The sequence below is a fragment of the Lithobates pipiens genome, unplaced genomic scaffold (assembly GCF_037356315.1).
Source record: "Lithobates pipiens isolate NorthernLeopardFrog02 unplaced genomic scaffold, aLitPip1_a1.2 Scaffold_18, whole genome shotgun sequence".
NCBI lineage: Eukaryota > Metazoa > Chordata > Amphibia > Anura > Ranidae > Lithobates > Lithobates pipiens.
Genome location: NW_027507758.1, coordinates 205989853 through 206014462, shown reverse-complemented (window position 1 = coordinate 206014462; position 24610 = coordinate 205989853). Strand labels below are relative to the sequence as shown.

The window sequence follows — 24610 nt, the reverse complement described above, 5'->3', positions numbered from 1 at the left end:
TTTTATATCCCCCACTCTATCAGCGCTCGAGAGTAGACGCCGGCGGCAAGTGACATCAGCGTCACACCGCACATGCGCCGAGCGTGGGCACCGACAGAGAGCGGACTAAGTACTCTCTGTGCGGTCGCTCGCTCTGTATCCTAAGCCTACAATCCCCAGAGTGCTTAGCAGCTAACAATGCGTCATCACAACAATGTGCTTGACGCGAAATCTAGCGATGACAGTGCAGGGCAAGCTCAGATAGAATGCTCCGGGATAGAAATAGGGAGTGGGGGAGTTGACACAGAGCGGGCGTGAGTAAACACAGAAAATGCTGTAACGGGCGCTGTTTGCACAAACATTTTTATTTTTATTTTTTTCTTTCAGATCTATATTTATGTATATAATTTTTGTTTTGTATTTTCATTACCAAATTTGTATTGTATTAATTGTTAATTATCGTTTGTTAATCATATATTTTTTTGTTTTTCTTAGATTTTGGACATTAGAACTTGATTCTGCTTTATTGGTTTTCCTTTGATTATCCATCGCCTTTTTCTTTTTCTTTTGCTCTTTACAATATCATATGATTTTTTCACATATATATATTATATACCTTTTTATTGAGCAACGCCTGACCTTCCCTTGATAGTTTGGTATAATTACCCCATCATATATTTGAGTACTTTGTTGATTTAAGCAATTGGCAGTATATTTACTATTTGATTACATTATCCTTATTGTTTTTGCTGCCCCTGGCTTGTCTTCCTGTGTCTCGCTTGATGAGTGGACCAGCTCGGTGTTTCATCCCCTGGTGCCTGTATGGACACCCTGGGCTCTGTATTGTGGAAACAGCGCCAGTTACAGCATTTTCTGTGTTTACTCATGCCCGCTCCGTGTCAACTCCCCCGCCCGGTATTTCTATCCCAGAGCATTCCATCTGAGCTTGCCCTGCACTGTCATCGCTAGTATTCGCATCAAGCACATTGTTGTGATGACGCATTGCTAGCCGCTAAGCACTCTGGGGATTGTAGGCTTAGGATATGGAGCGAGCGGCTGCACAGAGAGTACTTGGTCCGCTCTTTGTCAGCGCCCACGCTCGGCGCATGTGCGGTGTGACGCTGACGTCACTCGCCGCCGGCGTCTACGCTCGAGCGCTGATAGAGTGGGGGGTATATAAGACCCTCCAGCCCATGGCTGGTTGCTGGCTCCCTGGGGATGCCGTCTTGCACTGCACACGGAAACAAGGTTCGTTTTTAGGTTTGGCTGATTGCGAGCCACACCTTTCCAGCCTTCCCTGTAGTTCATTTGTTACATCTTTTGATTATATACATTTTTTCTTTTTGTAATACTAGGGGCTTTATTACTAAGCAGTCTGCTTATTGTGTAGCCTTGTTTAGGCTAGGCTTTCATGTTGGATACCAACCATTGCCCTTGACTGGTGAACATATATAAATACTCCCGATTAGAGTTCAGATGAGCTCAATTATGGACTATTTATTTAATTCCTTTGTTTCCTTATCTTGAATTGGCCCCCTGTTCTATGGTCATGCCTTTTAGGTATCTCTGTATCTTTGTGTGCATCTAGGTTGCCTGACCGTGTGTCCTTCTTACTCCAAACTTTTCCAAATTTTCGGCGTCTTCGATATGTAGTTTTCTACATTAACTCTGCATTTGGTATGTATGGGGTACATTTTCCCCTGCATACCACTATTTTAGTATTTTAATCCCTTTATTAACAATTATGGTAATCGGTTTCTCCTCTACCCCCTGCAGTCACCATTGGTGATAAATAGGGCTGGATGTTTCATTTTTTTTTTCCCCCCCTTGGGACAGCCTCATCAATTGTGAGCCTGTGGATGAGCCAGGGGTACGTATTTAATTATGAATAATACTCCTCTACTAATCTTATACTCTTTTTCTGCCTATTTTTAACATTGATTATTAATTTATACGAATTACCTTGACTAAGGCAACAGGCGGTATTCAATTAATTACAATTTGTAAAATAATTGTTTGTTTATCTATTACCATTTATAGTTGTTGTTCGTCTTCCTTTGGGTCAAAAAAAATATTCCCCTGAAGAAGCCATGGTAATGGCAAAACATGTTGGCACTCTCTTGACCAGCGATTAAATTTCGACCATATCACATTTAGTAGACGACCATTTTATTTCTTGTATTGTGTCGTGTTGTGTATTCATTTTGATAATACATAATTTTCTGATTTTTTTTTTTCAAATAAAGCATTAATGTTAAATTTTTATGCTATGTATCACACTTGTCTTTAATCTCGGTACTTCATGTCATACCCGATCACAATTAGGCACCGTAATAATCCCCTTTTCCCCAGATCCACATTTTTGAAGATATTCAGGCTGCTGTAACAGAAGTGGATCTATTGGACTCCCGGCTCAATCAGAAGGTGCCGAGATTCGTGTCCAGGACAAGAGATCCGTGGGCAGACGCGCTGGTGGCTCCGTGGGATCAGTACCAGCTGATCTATGACTTTCCTCCGCTAAAACTATTGCCACGTCTGCTTCACAGAGTGGAAGCCAAGGGGATTCCAGTAATCCTGATTGCCCCAGATTGGCCTCAGTGGGCCTGGTACGCAGACCTGGTGTGCCTGGTGGCAGACGCTCCCTGGCGACTTAAGGTCTAGTCCTTCCCCCTGCTTTACCATCACTGGCTTTAACGGCCTGGCTATTGAAAGCCAGGTATTGAGGAACCGGGGTCTGTCAGACTCGGTGATTCCAACTATGCTGTGGGCGTGGAAATAATCTTCCAGGAAGATATACCATCGTACTTGGAAGGCCTACATCTCCATGTGTGAGGAGAAAGGGTGGCATCCGCGCTCCTTCTCTATATTCAGGATCCTGCTGTTTCTTCAGCAAGGTGTAGACCAGAGGTTGGCGTTGAGCACCATCAAGGGGCAGATTTCAGCTCTGGCTGTATTTTTTCAGTGACCCCTGGCGTCTCACTCATTAGTTTGTTCAGGGGGTGCGACATGTAGTCTCTCCGGTGTGTCCTCCGTTACCTCTGTGGGATTTGAACCTGGTGTTGTCGACGCTTCAGAAGCCACCATTTGAGAATATCAGGGAGATTCCTCTGCTGACCCTTTCACAGAAGGTCGTTTTTCTTGTGGCCATCACATCAGCCAGGAGGGTTTAGGAACTGACGGCCTTGTCCTGCAAGTTGCCTTATCTGGTCATCCACAGGGATAAGGTGGTGGTGCGTCCGCAACTGTCCTTTCTACCGAAGGTGGTTTCGGCCTTTCATATCAATGAGGACATTGTATTGCCATCATTGTGTCCTAAGCCGAAGCACCCCAAGGAGGGGGCCCTTCACGCTCTGGATGTGGTTGGGGCTCTGAAGGTGTACTTGTCTGCCACAGCTTCCTTTCGGAAGTCAGACTCACTGTTTGTTTCGGTGGCTGGTCCTAAGAAGGGCATGGCGGTCTCGTCGGCCACCATTTCCAGGTGGATCAGACAGATTGTAGTCCAAGCCTACGCCTTGAAGGGGCAGGTGCCTCCCTTTCCAGTCATGGCCCACTCTACAAGAGCAATCGGAACATCTTGGGCCTTCCGACACAAAGCGTCGGGCGCTCAGGTGTGTAAGGCGGCGACCTGGTCGTCTGTCCATACGTTTACCAAGTTCTACAAGGTAGACGTCAGTGCATTGGCTGATGCCTGTTTTGGCTGCAAAGTTTTGCAGGCGGCCGTGTAGTTGCAATAAAATTTTTCCTGGTTTTTCGATAAAAACGCAGTACTGTTTTGGGTTAATGTACTGTTGCATTACTTCTGCAATGTTGCGGTCTTGGGGATCACTCCTGTTGAGGATACCCGGTTATATAGTGGTGTTTTTCCACACACTGCTGTTTTTTTGTGGGCTTAGTTTCACTAGTTCCCACTCGCCATTGGTGGATGAAGTTTTTATGCTGTTTTTCCCACCCCTCGTTTGACGCTGCTTGGGGATGTCCCATTTGGTTACAGAGAGGAGCTGTGTCGGTCGGTGAAAATAAGAGGAAATAGGTTTGTTTGTACTCACCGTAAAATCCTTTTCTCTGTAATTCACCGACCGACACAGCACCCACCTCTCCTTTTTTTCTACGTTATACTGCTTGTTGACGTACTGAGTCTGCTAGGAGCAGTGGGAAGGGTTGATAGCACGGGGCGCGCCCCCCTGGGGTGGGATTAAAGTTCTGTGTATTGTGTAACAATTTTTCCTAGTTTCTCCTAATGGCAGGCTATACAACCCATTTGGTTACAGAGAGGAGCTGTGTCGGTCGGTGAATTACAGAGAAAAGGATTTTACGGTGAGTACAACAAAAATCCTATTTTCCTGTTTTTCTAGTCTGCAAAAGCCAGTCAACACGCATTAATTAGCATATGAAAAGAGGAAGCCGATCTTAAAATCAATGCATTAGGGCTGAAACCACTAATTGATTCACTAATTGATTATAAAAATAGTTGACAGCTATTTTCATAATCGATTAGTTGGTCAGCTGAATAGTTGACCTGCATACAGAATGCATTATTTGTTTACATATCAGGACATACAGTGCAGCACAAATGAAGCTCAGTACACCATACGTACATGTCAGTGCCTGTGAATGTGTGAGGAGCAATGCATCATGGGACATGTAATTCTGGGCAGGGGGAAGGATGTGATTCAACCACTTCACCTCCGGAAGATTTTCCCCCCTAATGACCAGGCCATTTTTTAAGGCACTGCGTCACTTCAACTGACAATCGCAAGGTCTTGGGATGCTGTACCCAAACAAAATTGACATGCTTTTTTTTTTTTTCACAAATGGCTTTCTTTTGGTGATGAATGAAAAAATTTGTTGCGCTAAAAAGCAAGATAAATCTATATAAAACAAAAAATAGCTGCTAACACAAATATTGCTGGAAACAATACATATAAATATATAAATAATGATATAGCGCTCTATCCAAAACAAACATAATATATGAAATTATTGAAAGTTCATAAACAAATATAATAAGTGACTTCCAATGCGATATTCTCAGATATGGTAATCGCATCCATACGCAGAAGAAGGAATGGTCATGATCCATTTCATACGCAGAAGAAGAGGGGAACCGTCACCAACACCCAAAATCACTGACTCTTACCATTGGTCTGCAGATAAAAACGCATGTAGTAAATCACCAAGGGGGAGGCAGTTTTCTATGCTGATTTCCCTTCGTCTACAGGAACGCAATCATCTCAATGGGAGTCATCCAATGGGGAAAGAGGATTCCTATTTCTGCTTAGTGGGCACTTCACTTCCCAGGAACTGCTTAAATTTCCCAACCAACAATCCTCCCAAAAACCATAGAAAACATAAAACAAAGTGGCCTCATTGCGCAGGTTTACTGATAAATCAATAACCTTTTATTCTCTAAAAACTTAGTTCAACTCACATTTAGGATGAGGTATACAAGCATCAAATAACAATCAGCTACAGATGAAAGAACGAATGAAGACCACTCCCGTGCTCCTTCTGGTGTCACAAGTCCCAAAATACGCCCGACGTTTCGCCACCAACGTGCGTCCTCAGGGGCATGACCGTGACAGAAGAAGGAGAGCTATAAATACAGATATCTATCAGACAATTAGTGGCCTACCTTGATTCAGGTGTCAATCTGGCTGCAATGTGCAGCCCATTAGGAATCACCGCCGTCCCACCATGTTGTCAGTACATTCAATTACATTCAAACAAGGGGAAGGCAAACAAGGTAACCACTTCCCGTGTGCCGTGCGTGTCAAAACACCGGAACTTCCGGTCTAAAGATGAGCTCCAGCGGAAAAAAAACTCCAAACAAAATCAATAGGAATGGAAAAAAGGTGTCCTACATAGGAGACACCATAAGAACCATGCTAACCCACCCAACGAGTACCTCAGGGCATCCAGCTCCTGAGGTTTCCCTGTCAGGTCACTCAATATACCCGGAAGTGAAGTGCGTCACACGGCGCACCACTTCCGGTGTAAACATGCGTTCCACCTCTCAGAGCCACCGCATGGATGACAGACTTCCGGTCCTGCGTAGAGCATTCAGCAGTGAGGGAACGATCCCCTCAATGCCAATGCGCTCAGCAGGAATAAAACAACTGCCCACACACTAGCGGTCCACAACGAAGATGCCCAATCAAACCGGCATACATAAAAGTAAAAATACAAATTTGAATGGAAACGCCCATATTCTTTTTGCCATGACCATAGCTAAAGTATAATGCAGTATCCAATGGCCATATAAAAAAGAATTGCTAACAAAAGCAGCAGTATAAGCCAAACAAAATTTTTAAATATGAAACAGCAAAAAATAAAAAATTCATTTAAATTAAAACAAAAAGAAGAATATTAAAAAGATATATTATATCTCTTAAAATATACCCATAATATATCCCTTTTTACGGGGACCCTATGTGTATAGAAAAAATATAATATCCTCAAAAAGAAAAATTCCTTAAAATTGACCCTTCAGAGTCAAAAAATACATCATATTATACGCCTATCCACCCAAGGATCAAGTATAGCTTTATGGGGAAGGAACCGTAAACACCGTAAAGGAGCAAAGGAGTGGTATCCATGTACATAAGTCACAAATAAAAGCACACAAAAAAATGAACAACATTAACTGTTACTGATAAATGCATTCACATCCCATTCGACATTCATGCCGAATGGGGCATAACACTGAGTTTGATAGATCCATTTAGTTTTGAGACGTGAGATTTCACAAACCATATTACTGCCTCTCCAGTGCCCCTGAAATCTGTCGATACCCATAAAAATGGTGCCCTGGGGGTTCTTATCATGCTTTAGGGCAAAATGTTTCGATAGACTGTGTTTTGGGAATCCCTTCTTAATATTGGCTATATGTTCTTCTAGCCTGACGTGTAATTGCCGCTTGGTCCTCCCAATATACTGTTTCGAACATGGGCACTGTATTAGGTAGACTACATATTTAGAGGAGCAAGTAATAAATGGCTTTATCTGAAACGTTTCCAATGTAGAGGTTGATTGGAACGATTCAGTTCTCCTACAGGTAAGGGAGTTCAGTTTACATGTGGGACACTTCCTGCATGGAAAGAAGCCACCCATATTCTGAAAAAAGGAAGATTTTCTCGGTGGACTAATAACATTAGGGGCCAGCTGCAGTCGTAAAGGGGGCACTCCCCGATAAACGACTTTGGGGCGTTCCGGCAACACAGAGCCAATAACCTTGTCACCTTTGAGTACATTCCAATATTTGGACATTATAGTTTTGATGTCGTAATATTGATTGGAATAACTCGTGATGAACGAGAACCTGAAGGAATTGTCCTCAACTTTCTCTCTCGTCCCTAGCAGCTCTTCCCTATCCTTATAGAGAGCTGAAAGAAAAGCTTTTTCTAAAGTTTCCTCCTGATACCCCTTTTCAATAAAGCGGGTCCTCTTTCCCCATTGGATGACTCCCATTGAGATGATTGCGTTCCTGTAGACGAAGGGAAATCAGCATAGAAAACTGCCTCCCCCTTGGTGATTTACTACATGCGTTTTTATCTGCAGACCAATGGTAAGAGTCAGTGATTTTGGGTGTTGGTGACGGTTCCCCTCTTCTTCTGCATATGAAATGGATCATGACCATTCCTTCTTCTGCGTATGGATGCGATTACCATATCTGAGGATATCGCATTGGAAGTCACTTATTATATTTGTTTATGAACTTTCAATAATTTCATATATTATGTTTCTTTTGGTGATATTTGATCACCTTGAACAACTTTAAAAAAAAAAATATTCTTTACGTTTTTCTATAATAAATATCCCAAATTAAAAAAAAAAAGTCTTCATCAGTTTAGGCCAATATGTATTCTTCTACATATTTTTGGTAAAGAAAATTTGCAATAGGCGTATATTGATTGGTTTGTACAAAAGTTATAGTTTCTACAAAATAGGGGATATTTATGGCATTTTTATTATTATTATTACGGTATTATTATTATTTTTTTTACTAGTAATGGCGGTGATCTGCGATTTTTTTTTTTTTTTTTTTTTTTTTTGTGGGACTGCTACGTTGCGGCAGACAGATCAGACACTTTTGACGCTTTTGGGACCATTGACATTTATACAGCGATCAGAGATAAAAATAGCCACTGATTACTGTATAAATGTCACTGGCAGGGAAGGGGGCGATCAAGGAGTTAAATGTGTTCCCTCATGAGTGTTTCTAACTGTGGGGGGATGGGACTGACTGGAGGAGGAGACATATTGTTGTTCCTAATTACTAGGAACAGCAGATCTCTCTCCTCTCCTGTCAGAATGGGGATTTGTGTTTTTACATATACAGATCCCCGTTCTGTCTCTCGTACCCGGGAACATCGCGGCCGCCGGCCACACGCATCAGGTCCCTCACCATGCAATGGGTGTGCCCACCTACTATGGCTTTTAAAGGAGCCAACATACAGGTACAACGATTCACGGGAACAAGCCAACCTGTGGCCGTAAATGTGCGTGAACTGGTCAGCCAGTGGTTAAAGTGGGATGCCCCCTAAAAAAAAAAAAGTAAAGTCAGCAGCTACAAATACTGCAGCTGCTGACTTTTAATAATCGGACACTTACCTGTCCCAGGGTCCAGCGATGCAGGGTCCAGCGAAGCCCCCCCTCGTTCCCCACTCCGCTCGCAGCGCCGGCATTCTTACTGTCGGCTCCCAGCTGTGGCTTCACAGCCGGGCACACACTGCGCATGCACGAGCGGCGCCATGATATGCCGCACAGTCATCTACGACACATGACAGGTCCCAGATGACTGTGCGGCCTGAGGGGAAGTGATGTCACCAGCCGGGGCATTGAAGAAGGCAGACTACGAGGGACCCCCTAGCAACAGGCATTTAGAGGTGAGTAAAAAAAAATGTTTTCCCAATTATTATTATTTATTTTTTTTATGAATTTTCAGCTATTTTTTTTTTTTTGTGGCAACACCACTTTAAGCTAATTCTAAAGGCAGAAGTTGTTTTGCCTTCATGCATTAAGGTAAAAACCTTCTGTGACCATCTCCCCTCCAAGCCCCCCCCCCCCCCTTATATTTTCCTGATCTCAATCTAGCATTGTACCTGAGAGCAGCAGCACTGCTCTCGCTCTCTCTCTCTCTTTCTCTCTCTCTCTCTCTTCACAGGTCTCAGATGCAGCACCAGGAGCCATTGGCTCCTGCTACTGTCAATCACAACCTGTGAGGAGGGAGCATAAGGTTGCAGCCAAGATGCGTACAATTGTCTAGAAAAGTCCAGTAGTTTTAGGAGTTCCTCCCAACTGTTAGTATTATTCAGTGGCCCCAAGAAAGGTTCTAAAGCATAGAAAAGTTCCATTGCTAGGTGGATTAGGGGAGCTATTTGTGAGGCATACAAAATGTCAGGTCACACCCCTCCTGCTAGAATTGGGGCCCATTCTAAGCAATCCATAGCCACATCATGGTCAGAAAAAGCGGGGGCTTCAAGGGAAGAAATTTCTAAAGCTGCCGTCTGGTCCTCTCAAGCATTTGTCAAACATTATAGAGTACAGATGCTTTCCAGCCAGGACCTCTCCTTTGGTAGGAAAGTGCTTCAGGCTGTCGTCACTCCCTAAGGTATAGAATCTTGCTTATCCTCTCAAGTAGCTGTCCTGGAAGGTGAGGGGGGAAAACCCCCCTTCAACTTACCGGTAACGGTATCTCCAGGACAACGTCTATATTCCCACTCTATTCAGTTTTTTTTTAACTGGTCAACCTTATTTACCTGGTGGTGGTGTTTTTTTACTTACTGTGAGTCTAAGCCCTTGTACACACGGTCGGACCTTCCGACGGAAAATGTCCGATCGGACCGTGTTGTCAGACAATTCGACTCTGTGTGGGCTCCATCTGACTTTTTCCGTCGGAATATCCGATGGACAAAGTTTTAGAGCTGGGCTATAAAACTTTCCGACAACATGATCCGATCGGACTTTGTCTGATTGTGTGTAGAGAATTCCGATCGGACAAAGTGCCACGCATGCTCAGATCGAATTCCTAGACCAAAGCTATTGGCTCATAGCCTGAACTTAGTCCCGTCGTAACGAAATAACGTCATCATGTTGCGTACGATCGGATTTTCCGACAACTTTGTCCGACCGCATGTATGCAGCACAAGTTTCGGACAAAATCCGACGGATTTTGTTGTCGGAATGTCCGACCGTGTGTACAAGGGTTAACCGTGTTTTTTTGGACTTTTTAGTGTCACTTTAGGACTTAAACTGAAAATTAAATCATAGCCACTGATGCAGAAATCAAGAAAACTCCTAAGTTTGTCAGATTCAGTTTCTTCTAATAACCTTTAACATTAGTGCTTTGAAACGAGATTACAGTGCTTTCTCATGGTCAGTGGACTGTAAACTTGCTGTTATTTCCATTCAGCTTTTCCCTACCTCACAACTTTAGACTTTATTAGACTCCCTGCAGAGGTGGTTCTGGCCAGCTCAGTGGATTGCTTTAAGAAGGGCCTGGATTATTTCCTAAGTGTACATAATTTAACTGGGTACTACCATTTATAGGTAAAGTTGATCCGATTGCCTCTCGGGGGGATCAGGAAGGAATTTTTTCCCCTGCTTTAGCAAATTGGATCATGCTCTGCTGGGGTTTTTTGCCTTCCTCTGGATCAACTGTGGGTATAGAATTGGGTATATGGGATTGTATGATATTATTATTATTAACTTTTTTTTTTTTTTGTGGTTGAATTTGATGGACATGTGTCTTTTTTCAACCTGACTAACTATGTAACTATGTAACTTCCTTTGCAATAGTGTTGTGTGTCTAAGGCAACCAAGAATTGTGTTTAATGATTTTTATTTTATTTTTAGTGGCAAAAGAAAGGTCTGGCCTTCCTCTTCTGTATCTTGCAGTTCCTGGCAATGACATGGCAAGTATCTATATCTGTATCTTCCATTTGACTACAATTTTGTTCTGAAATTAGATTTTTGAGCTTATTGTTTACCCCAGGATTTCTTAACTGGGGTGCCATGATTCCGTGGCAAAATGTCCAAAAACTTCCCCAACTAAGCAGGTATCTAGTTAAAGATTGTTGTTGCCACCAGTTAAGCCTTTTTTTATTACATCGGTGCCTGTCTGCTGTCTCAAACATGCATGCAGTTGCCACAGGCAAGCAGAAAGTTGTTGGCTGCCTGCCCCACATCCTGCCAATCAATGACATAATCTGTTGCGAATGAGCTCTTAGGCTAGGTTCACAATATTGTGGCCCTGAGAGCCAAGTTTGCTTGGGCACAACAACTCCTTCATTTGAGTGGGCTACTGTGCCTGAATTTAACCCTTTCACTGCCAGGTCCGCACTGCTTCCAGCTGGCCAGGTCTGTATGCCGCACAGACCTTAGTCCCCCATCTGCTATAAGCTCATGGTCAGCTTATAGCCAAAACTGTTCAGCAGAGACGCTGCTGAACAAATCAATATAATTGATTAGCGACTACCAAGCCGCTGATCAGAGCTATTCACCTAAAAAGATATCCCCCCCCTCCTGCTGACGCGGCGGCTTTGCCTCTTTTATGTTGCTTCCTCTCCTCCACTTCCCCTGCTGCACTATACTTAACATGCCTCCCCTACCCTCCCTAACTGTCCCCTTCCTCCACCACCAATCCCCCTATCGTCGATTCTCAGCCCAGCCACGTAACCCCCCTTACCAGCATGGATCCGATGCAATTGCCAGCTTGCCACCGCAGCCTCTCCTGTTGGCAATTGCAGTAAAAAAAAAAATGTTAAAATGCCTCCACCCTTCGGTGTCCCCCATGCAGTTTTGCTGGCCAGCATTCCCTCCACCCGCTGCAGCCTAGGAGCTCAGTAACCTTCAGAATGAAGAACGGGGAGGGGTTACTAAACATGTGTTTACCAGCCCCTCTTCTTTCAAGAATGATCAATAGGGAATGCAGAGTAAGGGAACTGAAGACAGTTCACTTTGTTCATTCATCGCTGACACAGAGTAAACAATGTGTGTCTCTATACAGAATTCTATGTTTTTCATTACAGTGCAAGTCAGGATACAGAGAAAGGGACTGTCTTCATTTCCCTTTACTCTGTGTCAGAAAAGCGACGTTAGGGGTCTGTTTATACCCCTGATGTCTCTCCAAATACAATTCTAAAAAAAGAAAAACATTACAAAGGCCCTTTCACACGGCCTGTCCGATCAGGTACTCCTATCAGTTTTTCAGGCAGGCCTGATTGGACTCTCCTGTCTCTCCTATGGAGCCGCGTATGTTAGCGGTGACTTGTCTGCTGACATCAGCCGTTGATTCTGTCTGCAAAATTCAGATTGCTAGTGGTCCTATTTTTCCATCCGTCTGGCAAATCGGATATGATCAGATATAAACGGACAAGCGGTCCATTTTCACACAATTTCCTCATAGAGTAGAGTGGGATTGTGTTTGTGTCTGTCTCCGCTCTGCACAGTGAGCGAAGATGGATGAATATGTCACCTGCCTGCTCAGTGGGGATCAGCGGAGCAATCCCTCGCTGAGCGAGCGGATTCTGGAAAATGGAGGCACCCGTGTGAAAGGGGCCTAAGGGTAAATTTAGACAAATGCCTCTGAAGCACGATCCAAACATGGATGGCTACTGACAGGCGGTGAAAAAGTGATGCAACACCTCTTCACCACCTGTTTTAACCCCCCTTTTTGGCAACAAATGCGCTGCAACCGTAAGCATTGCAAGCAGTTGTGGGGCATTTGTGGCGCTTCCCTATTGACCTGAATGTATAGCATCCGGAAGGAGACATCACTACAAGTCAGGTCAGCTTTGCCGTGGACACGAAGCATTGCGCCCACAACAGGTAAACGCCTATTGCAGCTTAAGGGGTGACGGGTGAAAAAAACGCAGCTCAACTGCATATTTTTGCTGCCCACGCCCCCCCCCCCCCCCAAACGCAAGTGTAAACAAGGCCTAAAGCCTCATTAATGCAGGGCATACTATAGCCAGGCAGTGTTTAGATGCACAGGTGTTCCGTGCATCCCCATGCAGGCCATCCCAGCAGAATCTGCATGGGAATGTGCAGGTGTTTTCCATGCATTCCTGTGCAGGCAGTGACATCCATGTAAATTGGGATGCAGCAGCTGCATGGACACAGCCACTGTTCCCAACTTTATATCCATGTTGGGTGCATGTCCCTGAACTCACACTGTCTGCTTTGGGGCCATATGTCTGACACATACAGTGCCTTGCGAAAGTATTCGGCCCCCTTGAACTTTTCAACCTTTTGCCACATTTCAGGCTTCAAACATAAAGATATAAAATTTTAATTTTTTGTGAAGAATCACCAACAAGTGGGACACAATTGTGAAGTGGAACGAAATCTATTGGATTTTTGAAACTTTTTTAACTAATAAAAAAAATGAAAAGTGGGGCGTGCAAAATTATTCGGCCCCCTTGCGTTAATACTTTGTAGAGCCACCTTTTGCTGCGATTACAGCTGCAAGTCGCTTGGGGTATGTCTCTATCAGTTTTGCACATCGAGAGACTGAAATTCTTGCCCATTCTTCCTTGCAAAACAGCTCGAGCTCAGTGAGGTTGGATGGAGAGCATTTGTGAACAGCAGTTTTCAGCTCTTTCCACAGATTCTCGATTGGATTCAGGTCTGGACTTTGACTTGGCCATTCTAACACCTGGATACGTTTATTTGTAAACCATTCCTTTGTAGATTTTGCTGTATGTTTGGGATCATTGTCTTGTTGGAAGATAAATCTCCATCTCCGTTTCAGGTCTTTTGCAGACTCCCAACAGGTTTTCGTCCAGAATGGTCCTGTATTTGGCTGCATCCATCTTCCCCTCAATTTTAACCATCTTCCCTGTCCCTGCTGAAGAAAAGCAGGCCCAAACCATGATTCTGCCACCACCATGTTTGACAGTGGGGATGGTGTGTTGGGGGTGATGAGCTGTGTTGCTTTTACGCCAAACATATCGTTTTGCATTGTGGGCAAAAAGTTCGATTTTGGTTTCATCTGACCAGAGCACCTTCTTCCACATATTTGGTGTGTCTCCCAGGTGGCTTGTGGCAAACCATTTAGCAAAAATGCACAATTTAAAATTTACAAATATTTGTTATTTAATTACTCAACACAGGTTAAGCTTTTATATTTAGTAAGAATTTAGCAGGAATTCTGTAAAATTTGCTGTTTTTATCTGTTAACCAGTTGCAGACCGCCACATGACGATGTACTTCGGCAGAATGGCACGGGCAGGCATATTGGCGTACAGGCGGTCGGAATCCGTTCAGGAGCGATCCAAGATGAGGGGGAGGCCATTTATTCATGGCCACCCCCTCGCGATCACTCCTGACGAATGAAATGCTTCCTCTGCTCCTGTAATGTAAACAGGAGCAGCGGAAGTGATGCAATCTCTCCTCGTGTCAGTCTTTTTCGTCCCGGCACCGAGGAGAGAAGATCACAGTGAGTTGCATCAAACACAATACATACAGTATAACACAATAGGCACACTTTTCACCCCCCCGATCACCCCCCCCCCCCCATCACCCCCCTGCACCCCCAGTCACAGTGACACCAATTGCAGTTTTTTTTTTTATTGATTGTTGCATTGGTGTCATTTGTTACTGCAATAACTGTTAGGGCAGTTAGGGTTAGCCCCCTTTAGGTCTAGGGTACCCCCCAATAAAGGTTGAACCCCGTGATCACCCCCCATCACCAGTGTCACTAATCAATCGCTTTTATGATCGCTGTATTAGTGTCACAGGTGACGCTCGTTAGGCAGGTAGGTATTTAGGTTCGCCACAGCTTTTTATAGTGTCAGGGACCCCCATATACTACCTAATAAAGGTTTTAACCCCCCGATTGCTCCCTAGTTAACCCTTTCACCAGTGATCACCATATAACTGTTACGGATGATGCTGGTTAGTTATTTTTTTTATAGTTTCAGGGCACCCGCCGTTTGTAACCCCTGATCACCCGGCGGGTGATATAAGTTAGATTTTAGGGTCTGCGTCGCCCCAGGCAGCGTCAGGTTAGTGGCAGTACCGCTAACACCCATGCAAGCAGCATGCACCTCCTTTAGTGGTATAGTATCTGAACAGATCGATATCTGATCAGATCTATACTAGCATCCCCAGCAGTTTAGGGTTCCCAAAAATGCAGTGATAGTGGGATCAGCCCAGATACCTGCTAGCGCCTGCATTTAGCCCCTCCGCCCAGCCCACTCAAGTGCAGTATCGACCGATCACTGTCACTTACAAAACACTAAACACATAACTGTAGGGTTCGCAGAGTCAGGCCTGATCCCTGCGATCGCTAACAGTTTTTTTGGTAGCGTTTTGATACAGTCACTGACAGCCTAGGAGCTTTTATTACCTGTGAGTAGAATGGCAAATCGAAGGTACACTTGTGAAGAGGCCTACACGTTTCTGAGCATGACAGATGGTGAAGAGGAAGTCACTCATCTGTCAGATTCAGGCTCAGAATATGGTCCTGTAGAGGACAGCAGCTCCATGACAGCTCTGACGATGGAGATGTGGTCCCTGCTAAGATCAAGCATACCAGACCCCGAACAGCTTCTTCTGTTGTTGATGTGCAAGATCCGCTGGTCCCTCGTATGGCGCAGAGCAGTACTAGCACCGCTTTTCTTTCTGGTGAACTGGCAAGCACCAGCGGCCTAGTACACCCTGGTGGAACATCCAGCACTGCAGTAGCACGTTTTGACGTGGTGAGTCCCATAAGTGCAGTTCAAGCTGGAGAGGTGGTAAGCACAATTAGTGTCCCGCTGCCACCAAGAAGACAAAATCAGGCCCCTCGTGCCCATCATGCCCTTCCTGCAGAATTCACCAATCCTAATTGGGAACCCGCCACTTCAGCACCAGTACATCCCCCATTCACTGGTCAACCCGGCATTTAGGTGGAAACAGTTGATTTTACGTCACTTGATTTTTATTCACTGTTTTTCACTGAAGATCTCTATAGATCTATTGTGGACCAATGCAATGTGTACGCTGGTCAACACATCACCACTATTCCCCAGTTCTCCCTTGCCAGACATTGGAAACCAATTACGGTTTCTGAATTTAAGATCTTTCTGGGCCTTTCCCTCAACATGGGCATAACCAAAAAGGGTGAGTTGCGGTCATATTGGTCCACTGACCCAATTCACCATATGCAAGTGCTCTCTGTTTCCATGGCCAGGGCACGATACGAGTAGATTTTGCGGTTCATGCACTTCAACGACAATGAACTCTGTCGTCCTTGTGGAGACCCTGAATCTGATTGGCTCTACAAAATTTGGCCCCTCATAAACCACTTCAGCCAACGTTTTGCAGACTAGTTTACTCCCCATCAAGTTGTCTGCGTTGATGAGTCCCTGATTAAGTTTTCTGGCCGCTTGTCATTCAAACGGTACATTCCCAACAAGCGTGCCAGATACGGGGTCAAGATGTATAAGCTCTGTGGCAGAGCCACAGGTTATACATGTAGTTTTATGGTTTATAAGTGAAGAGATAGTCACGTAGAGCCGACAAACTGTCCTGACTACATAGAAAGCACTGGCAAGATTGTGCGTTTAGTCATTTGTTTGATCAGCAGATTGGAGTATGTGGCACCGTGCGATCTAATCGCCGGGGCTTTACCCAGCGGCTTGTAGATTCCCATCTTAGGCTGGGGGAGAGACCCTGCTTGCAGTGTAATAACTTTCTCGCTATGAACTGGAGGGATAATAAGAATGTTTTTGTTCTTACCTCCCTTCATGCCGACACGACGGTCCAAATTACTACGGCGACTGATGTTGTGGAGAAACCCCTCTGTGTCCATGAATATAACCAAAATATGGGAGGGTGGACCTCAATGACCAGTTGTTGGTGCCGTACCTAGTTGCCCGTAAGGCCAGACGCTGGTTCAAAAAAGTGTCTATTTCAATTGGCTTTACTGAATGCTCATGTGCTACACAGAGCTTCAGAACGGACTGGATCCTTCCTTAAATTCCAGGAAGATATCGTCAGAGCCCTACTGTATCCAGACGGTGCTCCACCTCACCTTTCCCAAGCAAATGGAGTAAGCCGGCTGCATGAGAGGAATTATCCTTATGTCCTCCCGCGTACCCCTACCCAACGAGCCCTCCAAAGAAAATGTTGTGTCTGCAGAAAGCGCGTATATAGGCGTGACACCCATTATTATTGTGCACGCTGTCCTGACAATCCTGGTCTTTGCATTGGTGAATTTTTTGAACGCTACCATTCACTAGTTGAGCTTTAGAGTAGGGTACAGCATTGCACAGACTAGGCACACGTTTGCAGGGTCTCCCAAGATGCCATCGCATTTTGAGAGACCCAAACCGCTGGAACCACTACATCAGTTAGAACTGTTAAAGTTACATAAAAAAAAGTGTAAATATATAAAAAAAAACTAAAATAGTTGTCGTTTTATTGTTCTCTCTCTCTATTCTCTCTATTGTTCTGCTCCTTTTTACTGTATTCTATTCTGTAATGTTTTATTGTGTTTTATTGTTTACCATTTTTTGTTTTCAGGTACGCCATTCAACTGCAGCACAGATTTATTTATCTTGACAGCAACAGTGTTTGCTCCCACGATACATAAAGCCATGACTCCAGCGCTGTCAGAGGTGATTTCACCACCACAGTTAAAAAAAAGAGCCTATATGCCGAAGCATGGGGGCAGCAGGGGTGGAGGAGCGATTTGCTCCTAACTTTTGCGGGTGATGCCCCCATGCTTCGGCATATATATATTTTAAGCACAGGTTGCGTTAACAATTTTTACTATTTTTTTTGTATTTGCTTTGCAGTTATGGTATGTCTTACTGTTCTACTGTACTGTTACTTTGTTTTATTGTCAACCATCATTTGCTTAGCAGGTACGTCATTCGGCTGCAGCGCGGATTTATTTATCTTGACGGCAACAGCGTTTGCTCCCACGATACATAAAGCCATGACTCCAGCGCTGTCGGAGGTGATTTCACCACCACAGTTAAAAAAAAAAAAAAAAAGAGCATATATACCGAAGCATGGGGGCACCAGGGGTGAAGGAGCGATTTTGCTCCTACCTTTTGGGACGGATGCCCCCATGCTTCAGCATATATAAATGGTGCATGTATGCCCACCATTAGAAGTGGGTGGATGAAGGGAGGTATTCTAATGGTGGGCATACCCACCGATCAATATATTTTTTTCCTTCAGCCCACAGGCTGCATGAAAAAAAAGATTACAATATATGCCCAACAAGGACCAGCAACGTACTGGCATGTTGCTGGGCTTTGAGTGATTATACCAGATTGATGCTTGCAGGTTTAGGTGTCATCTTGGTATCATTCTTTTCAGCCAGCGGCCGGCTTTCATGTAAAAGCAATCCTAGCGGCTAATTAGCCTCTAGACTGCTTTTTGCCCCCCACCGTCTTCCATGGTTTTCTCAGGCTCTCCTGTCCAAACAGGGAACCTGAGAATGCAGCCGGTGGTTCCGCCAGCTGACCATAGAGCTAATCAGAGACCAGAATGGCTCCAATCATCTCTATGGCCTAAGAAACCGGAAGCTATGAGCATTTCATCACTTCGATTTCACCGGATGTAAACAGCGCCATTGGGAAAGCATTTCATCACATCAATCTTGGTGTGGTCAGATGCTTTGAGGGCAGAAGAGAGATCTAGGGTCTAATAGACCTTAATTTTTTTTTTTCAAAAAAAGAGTACCTGTCACTACCTATTGCAATCATAGGGGATATTTACATTCCCTGAGATAACAATAAAAATGAAAAAAAAAAATGTAGATGAAAGGAACAGTTTAAAAAAATAAATAAAATCACCTGTCCACCCTGCTGTTGCGCAAATTCGAAGGCAAGTGTCGGTCTGGCATCATATGTAAACAGCAATTGCACCATGCATGTGAGGTATCACCGCAAAGGTCAGATCGAGGTCACTAATTTTGGCAGTAGGCCTCCTCCATAAATCTAACGTGGTAACCTGTAAAGGTTTTTAAAAATGTTTGTAGTTTGTCGCCGCTGCACGTTTCTGCACAATTTCAAAGCATGTCGTGTTTGGTATTCATGTACTCGGCCTAAGATCATCTTTTTTATTTCATCAAACATTTGGGCAATATAGTGTTTTTTACTTTCAATAGTTTTTTTATTATTAAGTGTTTAAAAGTAACAACAAGCAGAAAATGCAATCAAAACTCAAGTTACAGAAAATCACTTTTACAATACTCAACGAGCGGAGTAACAAGTACATAAAGAATTGGAGCGAGCAAGAAGAATTGTCTGACAATACATTCTTTGAAACTTATGTATATGACAACTAGATTAAACAGTCAAAAAAAAAGAGAGAACAAGCACTAAAGTGCCTACTCTAGTGAGCTACAGTAGTTCTGTGGTGACCGTCGGGGTATTAGCCCAGTCTAAAAGCAACCCCAACAGCCAACCAATAAGAAAAAAGTAAGCTAAAAGAAAAGAGTTGCCCTGAGCAGATCAGGCAGAGGACAACAGTCCTAGTGCCCTCAGCTAGAAAACGGGTGAGGATGTAAGGGCAAGGCCACCCCCAAAGGGCTCTCGCTGCGGGAGGAAAGGCCTCGTCCCTCACTTTCCCCATGCACCGCTAGCTGCAGTAAAAACATTTAGGTAACCAGTGCTAGTATAAAAGGAACATATAGAGAAAAAAAAAGAAAAAAAAAGGCCTGGGTGCAAGCTTATAACGGTCAAAGAGTTCTTAAGCATCAAGGAGTAAACCCCCATCCCCTGACAACCGGGGGGGAGGAGGTATATAAACCAGGAAAGTAAGTAGGAAGAAATTAAAACATAAATGGTCAGAGTCAGGAGCCTCAATACGGTGGGAGAGAAGAAAAAAGAAAACAAAGGGAAATATAGGAGGAAGCGGAGAGGAGATGGGATAAAGAAGGACGGGGGGGGAGTTAGGGTCCAGACAGAGTTAGGTAGGGGAGGTATAGGGTAGGTCCATCCAGGTCCTTCAGAATGAGCGATCAAGCAAGGGGTACTCCCGGGACCAGGGAGATGTGGCAATATTTCGCCCATGGTTCCCAGATGCATTCGAAGATTCGGGTTTTGTCTAGGGTAATGCTGACTAGCTTTTCTTGAGCTATGATCCAGGATATTTTATGCTTCATCGCTGCGATTGGGACAGAGGGCTTCTTCCAGTGAGCCGCAATAGTGATTTTGGTCCCCAGTAGAATGAAGAAGATTAAAGCCTGGGAGCGTTTGTCTATCTTCTCTATTTTGAGGTTAAGGAGAGCTATCTCCGGAATTTGGGGGACCTGGACCGAAGTTACCTTACGTATCAAGTGGAAGACCTTATTCCACAAACACCGAATTTTTGGGTAAGACCACCAAATATGATTACAGTTCCGAAAGCACAGCGGTGAGGCATTTGGGTAGAACTTGGCTAAGGTGGAGGGGACTCTATACCACCTGGTTATAACCTTAAGGTTCGCTTCGATCAGTGAGATATTCAAAATACATTTAAAAGAGTGCTGGAAGCTTGCAAACCACACATCCTGATCCCAGGAAATGTCTAAGTCTCTCTCCCAGGCTGAAGCGTAAGAGGGCTTACAGGTCGCCGTGGCCAGGGAGGCATATATGACGGATATCCCTCCCCTCTGGTCCATGGCCTCTGCACACCAAGATTCATAGGGGGTAGCTTTGGGGGGAGCAGTCTTATGGGACCAAATCGAGCGGAGGAAGTGCAATAGTTGGGAGAATCTATATCGTTCAGAAGGAGGCATTTGGAGTTTACTGGTGCAGTACGCCTCTGATATGGGACCTGCAGGGTTGAAGAAATTGCCAATTCTAAGGAGGCCCTTGTTGAACCACCAACTAAATGCTAGGATATTCATTCCCGGGGGAAAGGAGGGATTGTGAAACAAGTGTGTAAGAGGGTGGAGGGCAGAAACGAGGGTTGTCTGTTTATGTAGTTGGTCGCACAGGGCTATAGAGTGGGAAAGAGTGGGGGCTAGGATTGAGGGCCTAAGTTTGGAGGGGGACCATATGATGTAATTGATCGTGTGGCGTGGAATGGCTTGTCTTTCAATTGCAACCCAATCCGGTTTCGGACCTTTAGAGTAGGCTGTAGATATTTGTGCGAGTTGCGCTGCTTGGTAATACCACCAGAGGTTAGGCAGGGCTAGGCCACCTTGGGATTTTAATCTATATAAGATATGTTTCGAGCAGTGCCTGCCTTTGGGGTTCCATACGAATTGGAGAATTTTGGTTTGCAGGGCCTGTAATTGGGATTTTTTTAATCGGGATTGGGAGGGATCTAAATAAAAAAAGAAAACGTGGAAGTAGGGTCATCTTGATTGCGTTGATGCGGCCCAACCAGGAAATGTTCTGCTTATCCCAGCTCGTGAGATCAGATGTGAGCTTCTGAAAGGCTGGAGGGTAGTTAGAGGCATATAAGGAGTCTATTTTAGGGGAGATGTTAACCCCGAGATATGGAAGAGATGATTGGCACCAAGAAAAGGGGAAATGGCTCTGTAAGCTTTTGAGGCGTTCTGGAGAGACCGTAATGTTAAGGGCCAGGGACTTCGAGGGATTCACGCGTAGGCCCGAGATCTTGCCAAAGGTATCAAGCACAGAGAAAATGTTAGGGGTGGAGATCAGGGGAGAGGTGACATATAGCAATAAGTCGTCCGCGAACAGCGCACATTTGTGTTCCTGGCCTCCGCACCCAACTCCCTGGTTTCTAATGGTTATAGCCAGGGTCTCGATCGCTATGGCGAACAGGAGGGGTGAGAGGGGACAACCCTGTCTGGTGCCTTTTTCGATTACAAGGGGGTCAGAGAAGCATCCCTGGAGCCTGACTTGCGCGGACGGGGTCGAGTATAAGGATCGCATTGATTGTAGGAAGTGTGGGCCAAAACCCCATCTCTGTAGTACATTAAACAGGTAAGGCCAGGAGATGGTGTTAAAAGCTTTTTGTAGATCTATTGACAATAGGAAACCCTCTTGACGGGGACCACCGTCCCAGGGGGAATTGAGGAGAGAAACTATATCAACTGTTCTCCTAATTTGGTCAGGTCCTTGTCTCCCCGGGACAAAGCCCACCTGGTTTTTGTGGATATATTGGGCTATAAAGCAAGAAAGTCTGTTGGAGAGTATTTTTGTAAAGATTTTAAGGTTGTTGTTGATGAGTGAGAAGGGGTGTAAGTTAGAGACCAATGTGGAATCTTTGCCCGGTTTTGGAATCCCGGAAATATATGCCAGGTTAAGGGCTTTGTCCAGGGGAGAGCCGGACCTGAGCGAGTTGTAGAATTTGGCCATGAAAGGGGCGAGCGTCGGCGCAAATTTTTTATAGTATCCCACTGAAAAGCCATCCAGGCCGGGAGCTGAGTTCTGTTTTGGATGTTTTATGACTCCCATAACTTCTGCTTCAGAAATTGGGTCTTCCAGAAGATCCGAGTGATCTGAAGAGAGTCTCGGTAGAGGGACCGAGTCAAGGAAGTCGTCTAGTTGGGGTAGGGGGACAGGTTGGTCATCCTTATATAAGGAGCTGTAAAACGTATGAAATGTTTCCATGATGCTGTGTGGGTTATGAGACAGGTCACCTGAGAGGGTACGAATTTTGGGGAAGGTGTGGATGCGTGGTCTGGGGGACAACTTTACTGCTAATTTGGTTCCTAATTTGTCTTTTTGAGAGTAGAAGCGAGCCCCTGACCATCGAAGGTGTTTCTCTCCCACAGTGGTAAGAGCTAAGTTTAATGAGGTTCGGGCCGATTCAAGGGAGAGTAGCAATGCACTAGTTGGGTCGCGTTTATGTGCTTTACTGAGGGAGTGAAATTCCTTGGTGAGTTTATCTATCTCATTCCTCCTTCCCTTCTTAAGCTGGGAAGAAAGTTGGATAATCTTACCCCTGATTACCGCCTTGTGGGCTGCCCACAGGGATTCTGGGGATATTGAGTCAGTGTTATTCAGTGTGAAATATTCTTGGATGTCGCGCTGAATGGATGCGCAATGGGCCGGGTCACTTAAAAGTGCTTCATTCAGACGCCAGGTGAACCTGTGTCCCGAAACGTATAATCGTTTTATATGAACTATGACCATAGAATGGTCCAAGATGGGGGAGTCCCTAATCAAAGCTTTGGACGTGGCAGGGATGTTGTGGGATTAGATGAAGATGTGGTCGATTCTGGTGTAGAGTTGGTGGGGGGCAGAAAAGTGGGTGTAGTCTTTTGATCTAGGGTTCAGTTCTCTCCAGATGTCCACCAGACCCAGAGTATATAGCGAGGAGGCGATTTTAATGCTCTGTCTAGGGGGTTTCTGAGATTGGGAAGTCCCCTTGGACGATTTGTCTAGGGAATGATCGAAGGGGAGGTTAGTATCCCCTCCCATTACAATTTTCCCTTCCAGCAGTGGGCTAAGAGTGGACAGTATGGAGGAGAAGAAGCCGGCCTGATTCTTGTTTGGGGCATAGTAGGAAATAAATGAATATACAGTGCCCTCAATAGAGCCCTTGACCAAGATATATCTACCATCCCTATCACTGAATGTGAATGAATGGGAGAAGCCCACGTTTTTGGCAAAACATATTGCAACGCCCTTTGTCTTATTAATGGCATTGGCGTGGAAAAATTGGGGATAGTGTCCAGAAAGGAATGAAGGAGTATAGAATTTTGGAAAATGAGTTTCCTGCAATAACAGGACATCTAGGCGCTGGGAGTGATAAAGACTAAAGATTTTACGTCTTTTGACTGGCGAATTTAGACCCTGTACGTTATGTGTAACAATCTTTAGATTGTTGGACAGCTTGGAATCAGAGGCCATGGACCAGAGTTAGGGAGGTGTGCTGTGTGTGGGCGGATCTTACCCCGATCTCCTGGGATGAGAAGCTGTGGATGAACAACGCTGCCACCGGGTTCCAAGAGCACAGTGGTGGAGGAAGAGCTGGGTTTCTGGAGGGCCCGGATGGAAAGGAAGGGGAAGAGAAAGCAAGAAGGGCAGATAGCGAGGCACCTGAGAAGAAAAGACACAACATTATAACGACCAAATGTAACATGTAAAAGTGCTTATTGTGTAAATGCAGCCTAACCAAGACCGAGGTCTTCCTACCGGGTGGGGAGGCTGCACCCCAACCCATGTCAATTACCCAAAAAATTACCATAAAAAAGAAGGAAGAGCAAAAGCCCCAAAAAGGGGTTCTTACCAAAGTCTCAGAGTGGGGGAAAAATACCACTCTGAGAGAGAGGAGGCGCAGAGCAGCCGCCCCGACCCATCCGCCAGTAAAAAAGCTGAGGGAGGAAAATTGGGGGAATAGAAGGGGAAGAAACACAAAAAAAAAAAGGGGGGGGGGAATAAACAAAAAATTAAGTGGGTCATTATATATAATTAGAACAAAGGACAGAGATCCTTCAGAGTAGAGAGTACGTTGTAATCAGTGTAAGAGCTCAGGAGTCCATCCCCGCCCCCCCCTAGAATAGGGGGAGCGATGAGGGGCTCCAAAGAACAGGCTTTACAATAACTGGGAACATATGAGATGGATAACAAGCAATAATGTCTGTAAAGTAAGAGGTAAGTCAATCAGAAAACACCAGACCGGACTTAGGTTGCAGTCCAGACTGTGGCGCCAACCCCTAAACAGGAGAAAAATGCACGCGGAAAAAAGAGGCGGGCGATGGGAGAAAGGAAGAGTGGTG

General features: G+C 44.8%; 1 protein-coding gene across 3 annotated transcripts in view; it reads left to right on the top strand.

The window, feature by feature from the left end:
• SFT2D1 (SFT2 domain containing 1) overlaps nucleotides 1-24610 on the top strand; it is a 576004-nt gene that overhangs the window by 443338 nt on the left and 108056 nt on the right. For all 3 annotated transcript variants that reach the window (XM_077486539.1, XM_077486538.1, XM_077486537.1), the window contains one exon: nucleotides 10834-10892. In XM_077486539.1, coding sequence (XP_077342665.1) covers nucleotides 10834-10892 — 59 coding nt within the window. The remainder of the gene's footprint in view (nucleotides 1-10833; nucleotides 10893-24610) is intronic.